The 22,711-nt window shown below is 36.9% G+C and overlaps 1 protein-coding gene across 2 annotated transcripts in view; it reads right to left on the bottom strand.

The window, feature by feature from the left end:
* Positions 1-1,747: 1,747 nt before the first annotated feature.
* Positions 1,748-22,711, bottom strand: part of Neto1 (neuropilin and tolloid like 1) — a 108,607-nt gene continuing 87,643 nt past the window's right edge. For both annotated transcript variants that reach the window (XM_032885815.1, XM_032885816.1), the window contains 3 exons: positions 6,859-6,972; positions 2,831-3,389; positions 1,748-1,876 (listed from right to left, as the gene is read on the bottom strand). In XM_032885815.1, coding sequence (XP_032741706.1) covers positions 1,816-1,876; positions 2,831-3,389; positions 6,859-6,972 — 734 coding nt within the window. In that variant the 3' untranslated portion in view covers positions 1,748-1,815. The remainder of the gene's footprint in view (positions 1,877-2,830; positions 3,390-6,858; positions 6,973-22,711) is intronic.

Genomic DNA, 22,711 nt, shown 5'->3' on the forward strand with positions numbered 1-22,711 from the left:
ATATATTTATATAAAAGTTACAAGTAGCAAGCATATGACACAAAGAAATGGAACAGTAACAGCAGTATTTGAGAATGCATGCTTTTTACAATGTGTCTAATAAAGAGGGCATTTTTTCCAACCTAAATATCCAGTACTGACATGCAGGGTATTTTCTCAAACTGTCAGTTCAGTCATATTGCTAAGTGCTTAATCAAACAAAATTCTGTTGTAGAGTTTGAATGGTAAAATACCTGATTTCAAAAAGCCATTTGTGAAACTCAGTATCTTTCCATGGTAAAAACAGAAAGGAAAGCAGGGACACACAGAAACGAGAAGGGGGAAAGACAAAGAGAAAGACAGAGAGAGGGGTAGAGAGATTTGTCTTATTGCAATGTAGATATACTCATTACATTTTACTGAATTTAATTATAATGAAACAGCAGGTGTGCACAGTCCATAGAACCTCTAGGTGGTGCTTTCATGATCCACTTTTGCGTTTTTCACTGCAGCTTGCTCAAAAATCACACAGGGACTTTTCTCAGGCAGTCTATGTAATGAAAACAATGGACGTATAACACAAAGTTCACCCAAAGTTTTGTTTCCTTTTCCCAAAGATCACACAGGTACAAACATTTAACAAAGACACACAGACACCATATAAACAAATGCGAAACCAACAATAAACGTAAAGCTGGGGTAGTCTCAATCAGGAACTAATTTCTTCTTCAAGTTTCCATAAATCTCAGAATGTATTGAAAACCTAAGGAGCACTTGGTGATCAGCAACCGAATTAGGAAATGGACACATCATTGCGCGGCAGCAGGGAGTCTTGCCGAAGGAATAATGCATGTCTGTAACTCTTACGTTTGGAATAAAGGCAGTGGAATGAATTTAGAAATATGTCCACTTTTCACAATTCACTACGGAACTTTCTTTTCACAGTCCCCATGTTTGTGTAAATAGTTCTTCTCTGAAAATAAAGCACAGTTAAAACATTTTCTCCCAATGGGAAAAGAAATGCGACAAACACACCAGCTTATTAAGGTCATACTGAGCATGGAATGCGGTCTCCTAATTCAAGAACAGTTGGGGGCTCGAGGAGTTTTGAGGAGATTAGCTGCGAAGCAAATTTAATTGGAGATGAATTAGAGTAAAATAAACACAGACTACCAAGCGAAGATGTAAAACCAGTGTGATATTTCATGACACATAGGGGCACACCTGGGAAACCGAGGGTTGTGAGGCTTTTAAAGAATGAAACGTTCAAATTTTATTTCATAAAATTTGATCAACATGCCACATTTATTTTTAATGAGATAAGGTAAATTGTTCATGCAAAAAATAAAAAGCCACATAAATTGTATGAATATTACCAAATACTTGGTGTTGCGTTCGGATAGAATATAGTCAAATTATATCAATAATTGCCACTCTAATGCATTTACTTTAGTTACATTAAGAGTGAATATTCTTATATTTGATTTTTTCGAAGACCAAGGTATCTTGCACTAGTTCTTAGAGAAACTTCGTTGCTTTTACCGTCTTTGTCTTACAATGTGGATGTTAGCTTATTCTGTTGGCAAACAAAGCATAATGAAAGGATATTAAAATTTATTAATCAGCTCTCTATTCGAAGAATAGTCACTCCGTTACTATTGCATCTACTATATGTCTAAATATGGAATGCCATGGGATAGGTAGCTTAAGAAATAACGAACACAAAATACACCGCCTGAAGTACTATGGGACAGACAACTACAACGAAACAGAAAAAGATAGAAGATGACAAGGAGAGAAGTAGCCGAGGGCGTTTGCTTACCTTGAATTTTCGTTTTAGACCCTAGTTGTGTTGTATTCAGATTCATGTTTGCTTAGAGACCCAATGAGGCAGAACCTGGAATGTTATGGCTATTTCATTCAACAAAGTAATATTTGCACAAAATATAAACACATACATTTTCTTAACAAACATTCCTAAAGTTAATAAGGCAATGAGAACAATAGTATTACAGTAGCATGCAAAATATATTAACTCAAATTAGATATTTTAGAATTTGTGAAAAAAATCTACATATATCTATATGATTAGGTAAGGTATAGTAAGCATGCAAACACAGCATAACTCAACTAGATGTATTTTGGAATTTTAAAAATACATTATTAATTTCAAATTTTTCTGCCCAAATATTTTTACTCATTTTAGGAATATTAACATATAACACATGATATTCTATATATGTCTAATAAAAAAATGAATAAGAATATTTCTCCTGATTTCTGTATTTAAATATAAATTTTCAGTATTTTAGCATTCAATGTTATAAAATATAATATGTAATATAAACATGTTATATGGAAAAATATACTCTTATTTTCTTAGCAAAGTTAATAGATCTATTAAAAATATTTTGAACTAAAACGTTCAATAAGATTGTATGGCAATCTTGGTAAAGCAACAGTTTTGGAAAATCGTTTTGTGTCCTGAGATATATAAATATTGATAAGAGCAACAACTATGACTGTGAAGGCAGATTAGTTGTCTAGATCTCTATCATAAATGAGGTGGCCCATTTGTGTAGAAATAGTTTTTGTATGTACAGAAATAAAAATCTTTGGTCTGTGTGCACATGTGTCATTGCACACATACATGTACATTTCACGCTCGTGTGTGGGATATAAAAAGAAGAGACTAGCACTAGGATAAGAAGGAAGGGGGTGGGAGATGACGCTCTCTGGCTTACACTACCATTCACGGGGAAGGTGAGCATGAAGACAGACTAGAACACAATGCTGTGGCAGCATTTCCGTCTTCAGTGACAGATGCCATCAAATATCTATGGATACTGACCGCTGGACGGATTTTTCGTGTCTGGATAGCCTGTGGCTCGTGGTGGGAACCTCCTCAATCTCGTCGATGTCACAGGCATCTGCGGCATCTTGTGAGTAGTTGTGTTTCATGACCAGGATGTTTCTTCTGTTCACGGGTGGGATGAGGGGCTTGACTGGCTGCGTGGGTATCTCTGCCAAGATGGAAGTGTCCCTTGTGCTGAGGTTACTGCGACTGCCTTTCGCGCTGGACAGTTGTGATCCACAGTGATGGTCATGGATGCATTTGGAAGATGATCTTCGCAGTTTATGGTAATTTTCAAAGTCTTCTGCCACATCTGCAAAGTCAGCTGTTTCTCCGGTTCCTCTGAGCGTGCACAACTCATAGTGAGGAGGCTCAAACACCTCCTGGAAAACGGTCTGGTCAAAGTCTGACTTCCTTTGGACGTATTTTTTACGAGGCTGTTTGATCTGTACAATGACAGAAACGATAATAAGGATGATCACAATGCAGGAAGTCACGCCAATGACCGTCCCACTGGTGTTGGTCAGCTGATCCAGCAGGCTGGTTTTCCTCTTTTCTGTAGGTAGGAGAGATGAAAACAACAGACAGACAAGAGGAGAAACAACCCACCATGTGTTAATATCACCTTCAAAAATGCAAATTAAAAACTTTAAAGCAACATAGGCTGAGCATACACTTTTCACAGCCTTAAATTATTACGCGGCAATTCTTCAAAATTAAGATTCTATTTTCATAATTTCCACCCTTAAAAAGTAACTATCCCATTGCTCACAGCCCTTCTTTGAATATGAACGTGTGTGCTTATTTATATATGTATGTTCATATAACATATTCATGTAAAAATTTACATAAGACTTAGAACACAATGTTTATGAATGTCCTGGTAATTTCCTGAACTATGTTTGACTTCTTTTCCAAGTTATAAAAGGACCTCTAAAATACTGAACCAGTAAGAAATAGATGGACCTGTTTTTCTCTCTACTTTTGCTCAACGGGTAAAACTGAAGTTATAGAACACACAGCATTATGATACCAAGAATAATTCAAGACAAAATCACGGCATACATTTTGAAATGGTAGCAAGAGAATTTGTCCATATTTTTCCAAATAAGTTATTATAAAATTGAATACTAAAATTCAGGTGTAATAACATTATGGAAATTTTCCTATTAGTGAAGAGCAAATGAATACACATGATAAAATAACATAGAGGCATGGAAGAGAGAATGCGCTTAGGAGATAGAATCTGCATGGACAGAAGGTTGAGAAAATAAATTATAAATAGCCCTTCTCACAGAAGTAGTAAAGGAATTAATCCATTTAATAAAACACAGCAAAGTAAAGTAAAATGCGTCAGAGTTTTCCAGGAAGCATGAACATTCACGGCTTGTGGGCAGTTAGAGAAATTGGAATGAATATTTTTAATCAGAATCTCAAAACTTCCCATGTTAATGATGAAAATATTAATTCGTGTTCGAAAAACCCAAGCAGAATAAATATAGAAGACCTACCCAGACTTAGAGGGTTTAAATTATAGAGGAAAAGAAATCTTTTTTTAAAAAATATCAACCGGGGGGAAATGATACATGGAGAGAAAGAATCCCCACAGTTTATCACATGGTTGATAAGCATTCGCGGTCAGAACAACACATGCTCCCAGATTCAAGTTACTGCACGCGAAATCATACTAAGTTACTAGATGCAAGATCATACTAAAAACCCACAGAAATAGCTATATACTGAAATTCACTATCTAGTAAATATGCTCTAAAATTGGCAACAAAATCATTGTCAGATTTAATAGAACAAAAATGATCAATAATTGTTGGATCTGCCTTAAAAAGGTCTTGAAGTTACACATAAGAAAACCGTGGCCATGGCAAATCCAAATGATCAAGAGAGAAGAGGTAGAGAAACAGACATATTTGTCTTCCTCCTGTCCAGCAGTCTGCTTCATAAAATATACTGTGAGATCTTTATCATTGAGTGCCATAGACTGTGGTTTAATGGTACCAGTAGTAGAACTGAGTTCTGGGACATGAACCACTGTTTATAATAAAAGCAGAACACAGTGATAAGAAATAAGTCCCTAAATATGATCGATGCAGAAACAATCACCGCAGCATGTTTATGGCAAATTACACTAACATAGACTTCCTTATTCTGTTACCACCCTGAAAGGAGAATGAAATAAAATACCAATTATTATCATATGTTGCTGAGGTTGTAAGATACATAGAATAATGTAGAAAATAATGAGTAAAGAATATATAGATTATTAGTGTTATGTACAGAAAAGGCTCTACACTTCACTAGAATTTTCAGCCTAACATATAAATAAAAGCTAAGTTGTGTAGGATGAACCCTTACCCAACACAGTAAGAGTAAATCAAGAAAATATTGAAAAACACTAAGGAAAACATATTACAGTACAACATATCTACATAGTGTTGAAGACCTTATAATAGGAGCAAATGGTGAAAAGATATATGAAACATATAGAAAACAAAAACTGACGAGGTATATGAATATTATTATACATGGATACATTAAATAACCTAAGGGAATAAAGAAACTATCAGGATGAATGTAAATTAGTATTCAATTATTCATTGACTATAGCAAACATTTCCTTATATAAAAAGTATAATGAATTTTAAAAGGAGTGAAATGTTTGTCAAAGAAAGTTAGACGCAAATAAATACACTTTAGGACAAAAGTAAGTTACTAAACTTTTATATCATCTCATGATGATAAAGAAGATAATCCGGAGGAAAATTTAACAATTCAAAACTCATGGGTTTAAAACCACATGACATAGAAGGTTTATAAATGTAGAAAGAAAAGGAAGCCAGGCACTATGATGAGGAATTATTATCTTTGAGTCCTGCAGAAGGCAAAGGTGAGCCAATGGAATTAGAAGACGTATACAATGCTATATGAACCTACCAGATATATAAATATAAAATGCTCTGCCCATTATCAGAAGCACTCATAACCTTCTTTTGTGGTTTACTATATGCTAAGCCATAAAACCAATCCCAGTAAATTACTAGCTATCATAAAAGTAAGTTCTGCTATCACCAGAACATTAATTAAGATTTCAAAGATGGTTTAACTCTCTGGAGTAAAGGCGGTGTGCTATTATAATGAATTTTTCATCATGTTCCTTTAATCGATCTTTTCTTTCTGTTGCATACTCTCACATCCAACAAAATGATGTTGATGTTTGCTCGCTTCCACTAAGGTGTGAGGCTAAGTCAGAAAGCATTTAATTTCTTATCTATTCCCAAGTAGTTCTTTCACAGAAATCGTGACTAACACCCATTATCAAAATAGTTTCCATTAGTCAAACTTTTTTTTAAACTGACTCAGTGGTTCAGTGGGTACTGGACAGGATTTCTCTGCTTCTGTTTGCAGGAAGTAAGTATTTTGATAGACCATACTAAAATGGCTTCTTGTTTCTCTTCTTTTGAACAGGGTTTAACATTCAGCCTTAATAATAGATGTCTTTATGTTGACTAAAATAGAGCATAACCCAGTCATCAAGCCATATTTAAATAACCAATATATTGGTTGTTGGCTGGTGCACAGGGCAAGGACACTGAGAACTATTTCATAGGAGAGGAAAAAGGTTTTGTTAACAAAATAATAGTGGCTTCAACTGAAAACAGAAATGATCTTCCTAAATATTTTATCTCTAGAGCATGAGCAAAACATGAATGGACAATTTTGAATGAATGAAATGAACTTGAGAAAATGGAAGAAGGTAAAATGGAGTCATAGGAAGTGAGTCTTTCCATGGCTACCACTCTTTTCTTCACTTGGCTCTGCAAATTCTCATGAGGTATCTTTAGTATCTAGAATGTGAGTCCACTTTATAAATGAGGAATTCTCCAGACATTGAGATTATTTGCAAACTGATATTAAAATAAAAGAAGACAGACAAAACCACGTCCTCTGTTACATTTTTAAGATTGATACAGCTATAGTTCCTTCCCACTCGATAGCTCTGAATTCATTACCTTTACAGTGATTTTCATCCCAGGGATATACACAGTTCTGGAGCCCATTGCAGACTAGTGTGTTGTTAATACACATGTTACTGTGGCAGAAGAATGTGTTGCCTTCACAGGGAGCTAAAAAAAAAAACAGGGGTGGGGGAGAAAGAACATGGCAAAGAAAGTCAGAATCAATGCTCTCAGTGCAACTCAATTGGGAGGTGCATTCAATGAGACAAGTTACTTATTTCACCAGAAAGTTGCCACAATGATCATTAACCTTGGTGACTGGCTCTTCACTGGAGGCTCAGATTATTGGAAGAACACGATGTCTCTACTCTCATCAGAATACACAATTCAGCAAAGTTTATGTAATTTTCCTGGGCATATGCCATGCACCGCCCTGAAATTTTACATATGTAGATTTATTGTACAAAAGTACCAATCAAAGTGGTTATGTCTTAAAAAGTATGTGTCTGACAAATACTACTAAGAGAAAATATATATTAAACAAAACCCCACAACACTTTTGATTATGCAAACTAAAAGCTATAGAAATCCAGAAACAAAAGTAATTTAATCTTCAACAACCTCAAAAAATATGAAAATGCATATTCTGCCCATTCCTGCACAAGTACATGCACACACACACACACACACACACACACACACACAGAGAGAGAAGGGGAGGAGAGAGAGAGAGGGAGAGAGAGAGAGAGAGAGAGAGAGAGAGAGAGAGAGAGAGAGAGAGAGACTGAGTAACAACGGACAACATAGGCAATTCAGAGCAAGTGGCTCTATCTGCACCCTGCTCTGGCCTTCCCAGTAAACAGTGTTTACTTCCCATAGATGGGGGTCTTCTCTGGGTACCTTATATAATGTTTAAAATACATGGACTATCATCTGAAAGAGCTATAAAAAGCAGCGATCCTGTGGCAGTCATTTTCAAACTATTATGCTTAAAGCTTCATAAATTAGTGAGTTATTAAGGGGTGTGTAAATCTGTCATAATGTAAAAAATTATGATATGTTATATTGCTGCAAAAATTTGCTTTTTTAATATAATTTGCTTTTTTAAATATAATGGAATTATATTTGAGCTTCTGTAGCTAACTGTAATGACTTTGCAGAGTGGCGATGGTCCATTACGCAATTTCAACACAAAATATAAAGGCAATTTCTGTACACAGATTAGAGTGACTTCAAAATGTGTGTGTGCATGTGTAAAATGCTATTGATAAAGTGTTAAAGTGTTCTTGTTTATAGTTAATAACCAAGTAAAGAATGCCATTAAGATACTTGGTTATATCTTGGCCTTACATAATGCCTCGTGGATATTACAATGGCTATGTTATGCATTTGTTTAAAAAATTTAAATTTATGAATCAGATGAGCATTTTGCCTTGGCTATAACAGATGTGAGAGTGAGCCGCTAAGAATGCTGAGATGGAGATGGGAAAGAGTAACAGGGTGGTCTTGATTTCCCGATGCTTCCTGATTGCAAAACTATCAATCGACATATTTTTACAACTTTTTATCAGTTATTATAATGTGGTTTTACAGAGAACACAATAAATACAGAAATGTTAATAAATTCTATCCCAATGTTTTACCTTTAAGCAATGAGAATTGCCATCACTTACCTTGACTAATAATCTAAGTAGTGAGTATTTCTCTCTCTCTCTCTCTCATCTCATCCTCTCTCTCTCTCTATCTCTCTATCTCTCCTCTATCTATCATCCATCTATTCATCTATCTATCAATCATCATCTATCTATCTATTCTATCTATCATCTATCTATCTGTCTATCTTTCTGTCTAGCTTTCAGCTATGGACAGTCATGGCTTTCCTTGGCACAAGCAGGGTGACTATGGATAGTAGGGCACACACATTCTCAAACTCTCAGCACACCTCTTTCAAACTTTCAACAATTGAACTGACCAATACGTCAGTTACTCTTTTACCATCTGTAAAATGGGGTGAATGTAGGGTTTCTTTATGCACAGGATGTTTAGGAAGAATGCAGATATTATAAGCATTCCTGGGACCTGAATATAGCTTGGTGAGAGAGGACTTGCCGATTAGATTCAAAGCACTGGTTTCTATCCCAGCACCAAAAAGATGAAGGGATATCTGGGACTTGTTTCAGGAGAGAATTGAAGCACAGGTGATAGGAAAAACATCTGATTTTGAAACCTGGTCCACATCTTACCTGTGTGTGCTTAAATGGATGTGTTCTGATATTGCCACGTTTTGAGTACACCTATCTAAGCAGAGTCATGGATGTTACCTCAGACGATCAACAGTTACATCTCTAAGCATTCAACGGCTGTGAAACTGACATGTGTGTCACGTGCAGGCAAATGACAAATCCACATCAGCTGTCTTATTGTGTTGAGGTATTTAGAGAACTAAGCTAAGACCTTGTAGGACTGATGTTGGCCAGACATTTCAAAACTGCAATTGGGAACCAGTAAGATTAGAGCCAGGAGGTCAAAATGAAACTTGGTTACATGATAAGCAATCTGTATCAAAAAATCAAAACTAAGAAAAAAAAGTTGCAACCTTGACTAGATACATAAAATAGTCCAAAGTGGCTAAAGTGGTATTTTACTTGTTAACTTGAAAAGAAATGTTTTTTTTGTTTGTTTCTTTGTTTTTTTCTTTTTGAGCTATCACTGCCTTGTGCTAGTGAAAAGGCATATTAGACTATACTACCAACAAGATTTGTAGTTATTTTTATCTATAATATATTGCCACAATTTAAGATATTATGCTTCAATTATATCAAAAGCAAAACTAGAGCATATACATTTAAACACCAAGACAAATGTAAGCTTTTAGAATGTATGTATGAATAATAAGAATATAGCTTTAAAAAGACCGTAGCTTAAGCAGGCATATGCACTTCTGATATTCTGCTTTTTACCTTTTAACAAGGCCATCAAAATAGCACGCATTTTTGTTATTAAACAGTAGCCACAGATATTGAAGTTCCATCATTTAAAAACAATGCTGACTAACCTAGTTGATTTTACATGTTTTTTAAACCCACTCTATAAAAATAAAATATTGAGATCCAGAAGTATTGCTGGTTGATAAAAGTAACAATGCTGCCTTTTAATCGTGATAAAAGCATTTGAATATTTTAGAAAAAGACAGATAGTGTATCTAGACTGTGAGTCATTTATACGTACCTTCAATGCAGTTTATCTTTTATTCACTGAATACTCATCCAAATACCTCAAACTGAATTATGAAGAAACACAAAATTCCCCACCGCGTTTTCACTTGAGAAATGGAAGAAGAGCACGGGGAGCCATAGGGCTTAGATGTCAACCAGGGAACAAATAGGAGCTGCTTATTCAGGGAAATTCCATTGCTGAGAGCTGCTTACTTTTATTTACTTCGAACAATCCCATTTGTTATTTAAAAGGGAAAACAATGTTTAAAATTTATTAGTTATGTCCTCAGTGTTATGACCTCATTACAGCAAGCACTTTTTTAGTTCCTAGGTAAATACAGATTAGTGTGGGAACATATTATTGTGGTTGCCATTCCTCAAATAACAAAGTCATTACACAAACACTCTCTGGAAAATGCATAACAAACATTCAGGCAAAACGTGAGTTATTTCTGCTGGTTAACTTTTGGAATTTACTGAAATCGTATTCTGTTTATCTCCTTTGGAGAACATTGCCTTGTTTTTACATGCTCATATACTCTCAGTGTTGTTCGAAACACATGAATTTTCATCAGAAAGTGTAAATTATTGATTAAAAAATCAATTTTCCATTTCAGCTTTTGTAAGTTCTAAATGGCAGTTTTTACAGGATATCTATGCTTCTATACAGTGAAGAATAGCCAATGAACCTAATTGCTTTGCTGCTATGCTGTGTGAATTTGGTTGTGCGTGCACTCCATCCACAAGGTGGCGGGCGTCTTCCACATTTCACTGACGCTTCCTCAGAGCTGTTAAATGTTGTGTTCTTTGGGTAAATGCCCACAGTGGTATAGCTGGGCCCTCAGGTACTGTAGGGGAATGTGAGGACTGGGAGGCAGAGAGGGGTGGGTGGATGGGTGGGGGAACACCCTCATAGAAGAAGTGGGAGGGAAGATGGGGTAGGGTGGTTATGAATGGGAAACCAGGAAAGGGGATTAACATTTGAAATGTAAATAAAAAATTTTTTTAAAAACCTGGAAAAAAAATTGCTGTGCATCCCACACTTGCAGACTGTTGACTCTTCAAAGCAGTAAATGAACAGGGTCCTCAAGAGTAGTGTGACTCAGTGTTAGAAAAGAGAAAGTGAGTTAGAGAAAGAATTGAAGGAGCTGAAGGGGTTTGCAACCCCATAATAACAATTCCTATTAACCAGGGCTCTCAGGGACTAAACCACCATCCAAAGCGTACACATGGCCAGACCCATGGCTCCAGCTGCATATGTAGCAGAGGATGGCCTTGTTGGGTACCAAAGGGAGGAGAAGCCCTTGGTCCTGCCAAGGCTGAACCCCCCAGTGTAGGGGAATGTCAGAGTAAGGAAGCAGGAAGGGGTGGGTAGTTGGGTGGGAGAAACGGGATAACATTTGAAATGTAAATAAAAAATATACAATTAAAGAAAAAGCAAAGAAGAAGTGAAAGAGATGACCAGCCCAAGCACGTACTATTAGTTATTCTAAAATCCATATTTTATAAAATCAAAGATCTAATCAGAGATTGTCTCCTAATTTCATGAACACAGGTTCAGTTCCATAATTAAGAGGTTTTAGATTAATAGCTACTGTTTTAATATTGAGTTCAGTAACTGTTCAATCATACTCCTAAAGTCTTTCCCTTCTTCAAATGGAAGAAAATTCTGTAAATATTAAATTAAATGTGAACGGATACATTTCTTTCTGAGATGCTATTTCAACTCCCTGCATTTCCGGGGAAATGAATCTACCAGGGGTAGATAAAGTCAGTCACTCAATTATCATATGACAGTGGGAAACTGAGGGAAAGGAGGCCGTGTTTGCAAACATGGTTTTAAGGCTGATCTTACAGTCTGACTGTGGACTTCAGCAGTGGTCTCTCCCCTTCTCCCCTTCCATTTTAATATCATTCCAATTTTTTTTAATGATTTAACCTCTGCTTATGCCAGAGCTCACACAGCATGGTGATATACACATCACACACTCACACCCACCACACACTCTTCTGATTTAGTTCAGTTCCACTTTGTCATGTGCTCCACCTCTAAATCACTGGGACCTCCTTCAGACCTTTGATAAGGAGGAGGAGGAAGAGGAGGAAATTGTCCTGAGAGCATTTGAAACTACTCCTTATGTGAGTTAAATGGTTATGAGCCTTGATTACAATGGATGATTTAAACTTCCTGATCTTTAAGTTTGGAGTCTCTTTGATTGTTGTTTTGAAGGAGAAGTTAAGAAAAATTCCTCACAGTTATAAATAAGTATATGTGCCATGAATCTATATTTGATATATATTTGTGTCTATGTTTGATAGGCAAATACACAGTAAAAAGGCCTGTGTGATAGAAAACTAAGTTGATTTCACTCAGTACGTAATCATCATGATGTGCTTTGTTACCAGCATTCCCTATGTGCTTCAGGACCCTACAGCAGTTTCTAGAGGCATCTATCTATAGTTACATTCTGAGGCCTTTTCCCTCCATGCCCTTTTACGTAAACTTATTGTTTACAAGGACTCCATTAATTTGCACTAAGTTTGAGCTAAAACCATTGACTCAGGATTCACCCTGGGCTCTGGAAATTGAGAAGTAGTCTTGACCTGAGCATTTTAATTCCCACATAGCTTCACTACTTGGAATGCTAATTAGCATCCTAATTGAATATGGCTTAATAGAGTCACGGAAATGGACTTTCACCCTGTTCCTAAACAACACTATCTCCCCCTTCATCCTCTCTCTTTTTTCTTTCATTTTATCACTGGCTAATTGATTGGTACTTACTTGAAGCACAAAGTGATTAAGTTCATAATGACATACCATACTGCTACTGTACCCTGACACATCCACTGAAATGTCATACCGCAGGGCTACTGTACCCATCTTTTAATCTCCTCCTGTCCCCTATCCATGTTTCTGATAGTCCCCTTCAAGAATCAGAGGATGATTAGAACATGTTTTATAAAATTAGGTTTCAATGAAATTGAAAATATAAAAGGAACGAACGGATAACTTTCTAGTATATATGACTTACCAACATTAAACCAGGATATTAAACCAACTTAATAGATCATTAAACCAACTTGATAGATCAGCAACAAGCAACTGAGAGAGCTAAGCAACGAATGTGAGGGTTGGTAACTAAAGTCAACCTACCCTTTTAAAGGAAAAAAGAAAAAAAGCTAAAACTAAATTATTCAGGAGAGTCCATGAAATAGAAGTGGAAAGAATGCTACTAAACTCATTGTTGGAAAGCCAGTATCACCCAATACCTAAACCAGATAAGGAGAGAGAGAGAGAGAGAGAGAGAGAGAGAGAGAGAGAGAGAGAGAGAGAGAGAGAGAGAGAGATATTTCGTGGTGAGCGGGATGAAAAATTATAGAAGTGTTTGCAAAGAGAATTCAAAAACCCACCAAATGTCAAACACCGTGAGCAAGGTGACTTCATTCCAGGATGCAAGAATGAATTTATATCTGCAACTCAATAAATGTGATATGACCCCAAAGGAGACTAAAAGAAATATATTACATGATCATCTTAATTGATGTAGAAAAGGTCTTTGAATTCAGCATCCCATCATGATAAAAGCCCCGAAGGAACTAGGAGAAGGCTGACTATGAAAACCCTAAAGAACTGAGCACAGACTTCTAACCAAGGAACACAAAAGATACTCTCTCCACTTACGTCCTTTCCATTACCGTACTTGAAGTCTTAGCTGTAACAGTAAGGCAAGGGAGAAGGGGGGAAAGACAAGAAGATGTTAAGAGAAAAAGGAAACACTCATTCCATTTGCATATGGTTTGACCCTACACTTCATACATCCTAACCACTCCAACAAAAACTCTTAGAAATGATTTTTCTAAAGTTCAGAAAAAGCTCAAGATATAATTGACATCAAAATTTGGCAGCTTTTCTATTACACCATTAATGATCACGCCGAGAAAAAAGCTAGGGCAACAACCCATTTCAAACTAACTTAAAAACAATACCCACCTATACCTTCCTGGCCCTTGTGACAAATGCTTTTGTCCCTTGGCCATTCAGTCTAAACCCTCTGGAGTATTCTGAGTCACCATTGTATCCATGAACTTTTGCAAGTGCCCTAACTAGTGCTTGTGTGGTGTGTTTGTTTGTGTGCATGTGCAGGAGTGCTCCAGTAAGGTCTTGTCCTTGACTTCAAAACCTGCAAAGGCAGAAGCCAAAAGAGGAAGTCAGGTAGCCTCTCTTAACAAGTTCCTCAAGAATGTGGATACCTCAGCACACTCCCAGTGACAAGTCTCCATCCTTCCGCACTGCATGAGCCTTGGTGTGCTTACATAAAGCTTAAGCTTGCCTCCTCAGACTACCTTTGTCAATCCACTGTTTTAACCCCTCCTTTATGTCAGAACCTAAGGCTACAGGTACTACTTTTGCTTGTGATAGTGGTGTGCTGTGTTGGAATGTGTGTGTGAACCCATGCTTGCTTGAGTGCACCCTTGTCCCTGCATCCATGCTTGCAAGTGAAGAGGCCAGACGAGAGGTTAGGTGGCTTTTGTTTCACGCCATTTAATTTTTAGAATAGGGTCTCACAATAAGCATGAAGCTCATGATTTTGTCCAAGCTATTTGGGCAGCCTAATCCTCAGGATTTACTTGTCAATGTTGGGATTACAGATGTTCATATCCATACCTGGTTTTGCTACATTGAGTGCCGGGGACTTGGTCATAAGCACTCTTACCCACTGAGCCATCCCCTTAGGCACAACAGGAACTAGTTTTTGCTTGCTTAGTGTATCTTCACTTGCAGACTTCACAGAGTACAAATTCCTCATCAGTCAATGCATATGAGATGCCAGGGAGGGAACCATGGCCCCATATACATATGTAGGAGAGGATGACCTTGTCTGGCAGCAATGGAGGGGAGGTCCTTAGTTCTGTGGATCTTTGATGCTCCAGCATAGAGAGATGCTGGAGCAGTGTGGAGGGGGCACCCTCACAGAGGCAAAGGGGAGGGGAGAGAGGGCAGATATGGGATGGGAAATTTGTGGAGGGTTAACTGGAAAGGGGAATATCATATGTTAATGAATTGAATGATTAATGAAAAAAGTATGACAATGGTTTTTAGTTTCTAATGAGTTTCACTCTTTTCTCAGTATAAATGATGGGGAATAACACTAGGTCATCAAACCCAGCAATTATAAGTCATAGTAAAATACGTATTTTAGACATAAAAAACAGATTTAAAGTAGGTTGTATAATAATACTAGGCATTTGTCATGATGGTATCATAATTATTGAGTCAGAATGATAAAAATTATAAAACATGGGTCTGGAGGAATGACTTAGCAATTAAGTGAAATTAATTGCTCACTACTAAGTGATAATGAAGACCAGAGTTAAGATCCCAGAATCTATGCAACAAGCTGCACGTCCCTTAAATACCTTTAACTCCCACTCCTGTGACTCTGACCCACTGTTCTGTCCTCCAGGCAAATTCCGGGATGTATACCCTCACACATGGATGACACATACATGCACACCAAAGTCTTCTTAAATTATGTACACATCTATCCATCAACACTGCTGCCACAATATCCCTCTCAAATAGAATTTTCCCTGCTATCATTTTGTAAACTAAAATTGGCCCTTAGATTTCAAAGTTAGAATAAATGTCACCTTCCTGAAAAATGTTCCCCAAACTGACCACAGATATCGATTTACACATCTTCTCTTCATGTATTTTATCTTCCTTCCATTTGCTTTGAAAAAAAAATCAATGATTCCGAAATTCTCTGTTCTGACATGATTTTTCACAAAAGCATTTAGTCTTAGGAAAAAAATGTATTTCTCAATCTATGTGATATACAGAACTCTGCTTGCAAAATATAATTCAGTCTCACAGAATTATTAGATTCCTCTGCAAAGCTGTGATTAAATTATAGCATCCCATCCTTGAGTTTTGTATTCAGGAATGCAAGACATAATTTCATGTACACATTTAATTCCATAGGTAGAGGTAATTTCTTTCCTCTCTTACGATGTGAAAAACATCACGAGACACCTACTCGAGTTTTCACTCCAAGGAACTATTGTATGCTTTTCTACCATCATTATGTCTGCTCTGACTCAGCTGCATGATGATTTATTCATTGTGTGCAATTAGACATCACAATTATAATGAGGAGGATGTTGGATTGCTTTGCACTGGAGTTATTATTAGGCCCTGCACATTTGGTACAGAGTTTATTTTGTGACGATGTATGCGTGCCTGCAGTCACTGGTTAGTTTAGACACATTGTTCTTACAAAGGTACAATATTTGGCTTCGGAGCTGAACATTTCAAGTCCCCGCAGAAGAACCTGCAGTAAACAGAGACTTCAGCCAAGTTTAACAGGACACATTGCCTGGAGCTTGTGACTGGACCGCTTCAAATGCTGACAGTTCAAGATAAAAATCTTCCCATCGCCATACGGAAAGGAATGACACAGATCTTTATTGACAGCTATACACTTCAACGGCTTTAAAATAAAAGCCACAGCAATTAATACGTATGATTTCCCAAGAGCTTAAGATCCCTCCCACGTGGCTTCGTTGCTCTGAGTCCCATTCGCCCTCTTGCAGCCCCACATCTCACTAGTCTTCATTACTCTACAATGTGCTAAGGGACATCTTTAAAGACTATACATTGAGGCTAAGTGATTTCAATTAAAGCAATTGTTTTGTCCTAAAAAACTGAAGGAACGCATTATTATGTAATAAATAGTATTCTATATACCTATGGATTTCATATAGAAAGTTCCTGGTGACTCAAGTTAAATGACTAAGTCAGTCATAAGAGAACATTAAAGATAATTATAAAATAGTAAACTGTTTTGGTTCTTGTTATCTTTGTGGTACAATTGAAATGCAGCAAGACTTGAAAAGAAGGGACGACAAAGTAGAATGGAAGATATAAAGAAGGATGGAGGGAAAGAGGATTGAAAACAGATTACACAATTTTATATCATTTTCCTTGCCTCCCTGCATTTACAGGAAATATATTTAAGCCTGTTACATATTCGTCATTATTTCTCCCATTTCCTGGAGAGGGCACTGAGGGCTAGTCCAGTCATTCCTTATAATAAAGTAGTCGATTTAACTAGCTCATATTAGGACACAGTATTAAATATTCATCATCCTATTACAGCATTTGTTTCAACAACAAACCCTTTGTAAATGACTGACAAGCGATTTATTTTCTTGTAGTTGTCTAACATTAATTTTGATATTAGAAACATGTGCCCACTTGCCAAAATTATAACCTTATGATGATGCTTCACTGTTGGTTAGTAAGAGGCAGATGCTTGCAGCCAACCATTGGACTGAGAACAGGGTCCCCAGTGGAGGAGTTAGAGAGAGGACTGAAGGAGCTGAAGGGGTTTGCACTCACATAGGAAGAACACCCCAGAGCTCCAAGGGACTAAACCACCAAACAAAGAGTACACATGGAAGGACCTATGGCTCTAGCTGTATATGTAGCAGAGGATGACCTTGTCAGGCATCAATGGAAGGAAAGACCCTTAATCCTGTGAAGGCTTGATGTCCCAGTGTAGAGGAATGCCAGGGTGGGGAGGTGGGAGGGAATGGGTAGGTAGGTAAGGGAGCACCCTCATAGAAGCAGGGGGGGGGGGGAGGTGGAAGAATTGGTTTCCAGAGGGGAAACCAGGAAAGGGGATAACATTTGAAATGTAAGTAAAGAATATAACCAATAAAAGAAAAGAAAAAAATACTTAATTTAAATGATATTTTCTTTATAAAGAAAAGGAATACATTCTCATAATTTCTAAAAGTAGGCATGTGTTTATATATACCACAGTTAGTTGGCATTGATACACGCAGTCTTCAAGTCATTTCCACTATCATGCTTCAGCAAACAACTCCTCAGCTACATAAAAAAAATCAAAAGAGAAATAATTCTCATGTAGTGACATAACTAGCAACATTCTATCAAGCTACAACCCTGTCTCACCAATGATAATAAAATAAAAAGAGGCCATCAATTTGAGAAAAGTTGGGGATGGGGTGAGAGGGGTTGAAGGAAAGAAAGATAAAAGGGAAAATGATTTCAAATTCAATTTTTAAAAATATATTAAATAAAAAGAAGCTTCCAAATTTGTTCATGTGATGATTAATAAAAAGCTTGTGAATGTCATGAATGTCAAAAGAGAATTCACAAATGTCATGAGAATAATCATTTCAAGAAGAGGACCTGATCCTGGATTATCTAGGTGGGCTCACCTTGAGACAGGATGTTACAACAAGGCAAAAGGAATGAAGGGAAGCCTGCTGCTGTGGGAGGAGGTCTGAGAGACAGCTGTTTAACTGAAACTGATGAGAGAGAGACTCTCATCAGCAGTCTCAGGAAACCATGAGACAAAACCACAGTGTCACTACAGTCTTAGCCACTTAAACCCTTAAAATGCTGACATCAGAAATATAGCAAAATAAATTTGTTTAGTCTGAGGGAATGACATTTTTGTTACAGCGTCAACAGATAACTCATGCACAGGATAAACAGGACGATTTTGTACTAGGTTTCACCTGATCATCATGTGTCCACATTTGCTGTGCAATGTGCCAAGAGTAACATCTTTTAAATTATTTTTCCATCTTAGAAAGCCTTAAAATGAACTAGGGGGGTAGTTACATGTAACAGGAAGTGACACTGTTATATCAGAGGGCAGTTGTAGTTTGACTTCTTTGCAATTGTGATAAACACCAGAACCCAAAGAAAGGTAGGGAGGAAAATTTATTTGGCTTTCATGTCCCTATCACAGTTGATGGCCGAGCAGTCAGGACAGGAACTTAAGACAGGATGCTGGCCTCAGGAATCGAAGCAGAGACCAGGGAAGGAGAGAACACATTGGCTTGCTCGCCAGGGTTTGCTCAACTTGCTGTCTTATTCTACTCAGGACATCCTGTCCAAAGATAGCATGGAACTCAGCAGACAGCACACAGGACCTGCCCACACCATCATTAATCAACGAAATTCTGCTAGACTTACCTACCTGACAAACAATTGGGCAACTAAGTTTTCTTCCCCCCAGAAGACTCTACTTCACGGAGTTGGCAAAAACAACAATGAACAAAACAACAACAGCAAAACACTAACTAGCTCAATGATACTGGAAAATTGAGGATTTACCTAAGGAAGTCGGTCACGCAGTCATCAGCTGAGCATTCAATGGGCTGTAAGTGGTGGATTCCACTGGGGTGGATTCATATTATCTACACTCAAGGCGTAATGGAGCAATGAGATTCCTTAATACTGATTAACTGTTTTCTGAGATCATAAATTATTCTACTGTAAAATACAATGTGGGTAGTCTTATTTTCTTAGATATAATTTATCCCTTTGCAAAGTCTTATCTCCAGCTTTTAATGTTTCACTAGAACCATACATATTCCATGTAGAAAAGGCAAAAAATCAAAACAAAACAAACCTAAAATGATTACTGAATTTTATTATCTTGTACTCATATGTACTAGATATATAGTGGGAATTTTATGGTACACATATATCTATTGTGTTTACAAGAATATATCCATACACAGTGTAGACTCCTTCTGTTAACTACTTTTAGTATCCCATGATTAATACCGTTTGATATAATTCTCTACTATAATGTTATTTTAAATAAAAAAAAACACAAGTGTATTCCCAGAAATATTTAACTATTTGACTTAAGAACATCGATTTGGGCTAGAAATGGTCACACAAGCCTTTAAACCCAGGCTTGAGAAACAGAAGCAGGCGGATCCCTGTGAGTCTGAGGCCAACTTGGTCTACATAGAGAGTTTCAGGCCTGCAAGGGACCCTTTCAAACAAACAGGTAAAAACCTCTCATGTATATTATTTGTTTAATTTTAAAAATATTTACATTTATTTTTATTTGCGCGTGTGTGTGTGCGTGCACGCGGGTGTGCATGCATGTGCCCATGCTTGTGCCCACATGTGAATGCAGGTGCCTGTGGCCTGTGGAACTCATAAGGGGTATTGGATTTATTGGACCTCGGTTGTACATTTGGATCTAGGATTTGGTTGTACAATTGTGATCCAGGATTGGTTATACAGTAGTGATCTAGGACTGGGTGTACATCTGTGAGCCAGGGTTGCTTGTGCAGTTGTGACCATCCTGGCATATGTTGGGAAAGGTACTTGGATCCTTACACTAGGAGCTCTTCACCAGGAAGCTGTCTTTTAGCTCCAGTCTTCATTGTTTTAAGTGCATGATTTGCTATTGCACAAACTACTTAACCTTAAATAAAGCATTTAAAACGTAATGGTGCATGCTTTAATGTGTGGTGTTGGACTGTCCCTCAGGCACCTTGTTCCCTAAGAGAAATACAAAAGCTTTCACCACACTTTACCAACTCCAATCCATGTTCTTTATTTTCTACTCTGATGGGTGAAATAAAAGGTCGTACTGAATGCTTTCTTCTCTTACCGCAATACACTGACGAATTTCACTTAGAGAAGGGAACTTTATGGGAAAGCACATAGACTACTTTATGATTAACTACTTACTTCTTTTTTCTCCATTTCTAATATGGTCATCATCTTTTTCTTACCGTCTTCAATTCCTACTTCTTACAGGGTTAAAAGCAGGATTTATCCTGACAGTTGCTCAATCACTCGCATTTTCCTTGTGTTTTAGCTATAATGGTTTTTCATCAATATAAATATTAAATGCCATGCACAGAAATAATAGTGAATTTCATTATCCACATTGTCCTTTGCGTCTATTTTAGGAAGACATGCCAAATTATGACATATATTCCACAATTTCCTCAGCATATTTTGTGTACTGTTGATATTTAAATCTATGCCATCTGGTATTTATGTTACTGTATGACATACACAAGTAAATATTTCCTACATTAATAAAGTGCTCTCAATCTATTTTAAGCCCAACAATTTTTAATGGTGAGCTCTAGAAATATACCTCAGTGAGACATAAATTTATACTTTTGAATAATCATAACCAATGGCATTTCTTTCCTTGCAACATAATAGTTACTTGGTGAAATGCAGGTTGAATATAGCCCCTTAGGGTCTCAGTAATCATCCAAAGTTGACCATTGTGTCTGGCATTATCTTTCCAGAAAAAAATATGTTATGATTGATTAAATATCTTAATGACATTTTATAGCAGTATAATTTATAACTACAATCAAATGTTAATCCTGATATCCACAGGTAAGTGTCGTTCTCACCACTCATCAAATGGGCATCTTTTTGCAGCAGACGGAAACCACAACTGCTCAGAATGCAGAGCACAACTGGTTGAAAGGTGCCTGGTCTCGATTGATAAATCTACTCATACACTTCAGGTCAGAGGATTGGAATATCTGCTGGGACAGGAACGCTGTCCCCACCAAAACTCAACAATACGGTTGTCTAAAAGAGACCTGCAAGGTGACAGTACCAGGTAACAAATTACCAGAATCTTTAAACACCATCCAGTTATTTTCACAAAATCTCTGTGCAATAGAAGCCAATGCACACTTTTGTGTCAAGAGTCCTTTTCCAGGGTTTTTAGACTACATGGAATTCAGGTTTTTGGGGTTGTCTGTCACAATACTTCATCTTCTTTCTTGTTGGTGTCCAGACACTGATCTGCAGTGCCTGGTGCCCTAGGAAGCCACCAGTTCAACTGGCTCCTCTGGTGTCAGCTGTATAAATGGAGTAATTTTCATTTTCATTATGGTATTACCTGGTGAGGTCATGGCTTCCATGATGGCCTTCCCTTTTTATCACCTTATATCTATTTGATTAATGATAAGCACTCTGAGGGGAAATTTTGCTACAGAATACAAATATAGCACCATTCATGTCAGAAATTTCAAAAGCTAATTCTAGAAACTGCTCTATCATGGGTATTTTATGTTGTCTTCATACTCTGAAAAAATTTTAACACATCTAAGAATGATTCTTCACATGTCTCTTGAAAAACAAATGTTATCCTTTGCAATTTGAATCACAAATAAACCAACTACTTTGGCTCATCTCTATAAGTTGACAGGAAACTACAATGTACTATGTTATTTGAGGAAATTATTGTAAATAATTTCCATGTGAACGTAAAGTGTTCAGTGTTTAAAAATATCTATTTGCTTATCTATTTATAATGCACATTTTCTGTTCATCAATCAAGACCTGATAATTTATTCTGCCATAGCTGTACATGAGAGCAGAACAGTAATCAGCTATCCATAAGCAAGAATTTTACCAACTGTTGGGGTCTACCCATCCCCATTACTGAATTCAAACAAAATCCAGAGCACACTGGCTTAGGAAAGGCAGCAGTTAATCTGAACAGGTATTATTGACCAATGTCTCCAGCATTCCCTTACTGACATTCAGTTAATGTTAAATAAACATGTCTGCCATAATTGGTTATGAATAAATGTACGTAAAGATAAATTTTACTACATATAACTTTTTAAATGGGGTGGCTCTTCAGGATAAAGTCAATGACTATGGAAAGTGATGTAAATATATTCAGCTGTATTATTAGAAAAATTTTGACATAATTCTGGAAGATAAACCTCAATCTGTCATTAATAATTCTATTTAAGAATGACCCAGAATTATTTTCCCTAGAAATACACAGGCCCTTTTTTCCTGTCAAATACCTGGACTATGGGTAGCTTTTGTTCTGGGTGTGCAC

The sequence above is a fragment of the Rattus rattus genome, chromosome 15, assembly GCF_011064425.1.
Source record: "Rattus rattus isolate New Zealand chromosome 15, Rrattus_CSIRO_v1, whole genome shotgun sequence".
NCBI classification, from domain to species: domain Eukaryota; kingdom Metazoa; phylum Chordata; class Mammalia; order Rodentia; family Muridae; genus Rattus; species Rattus rattus.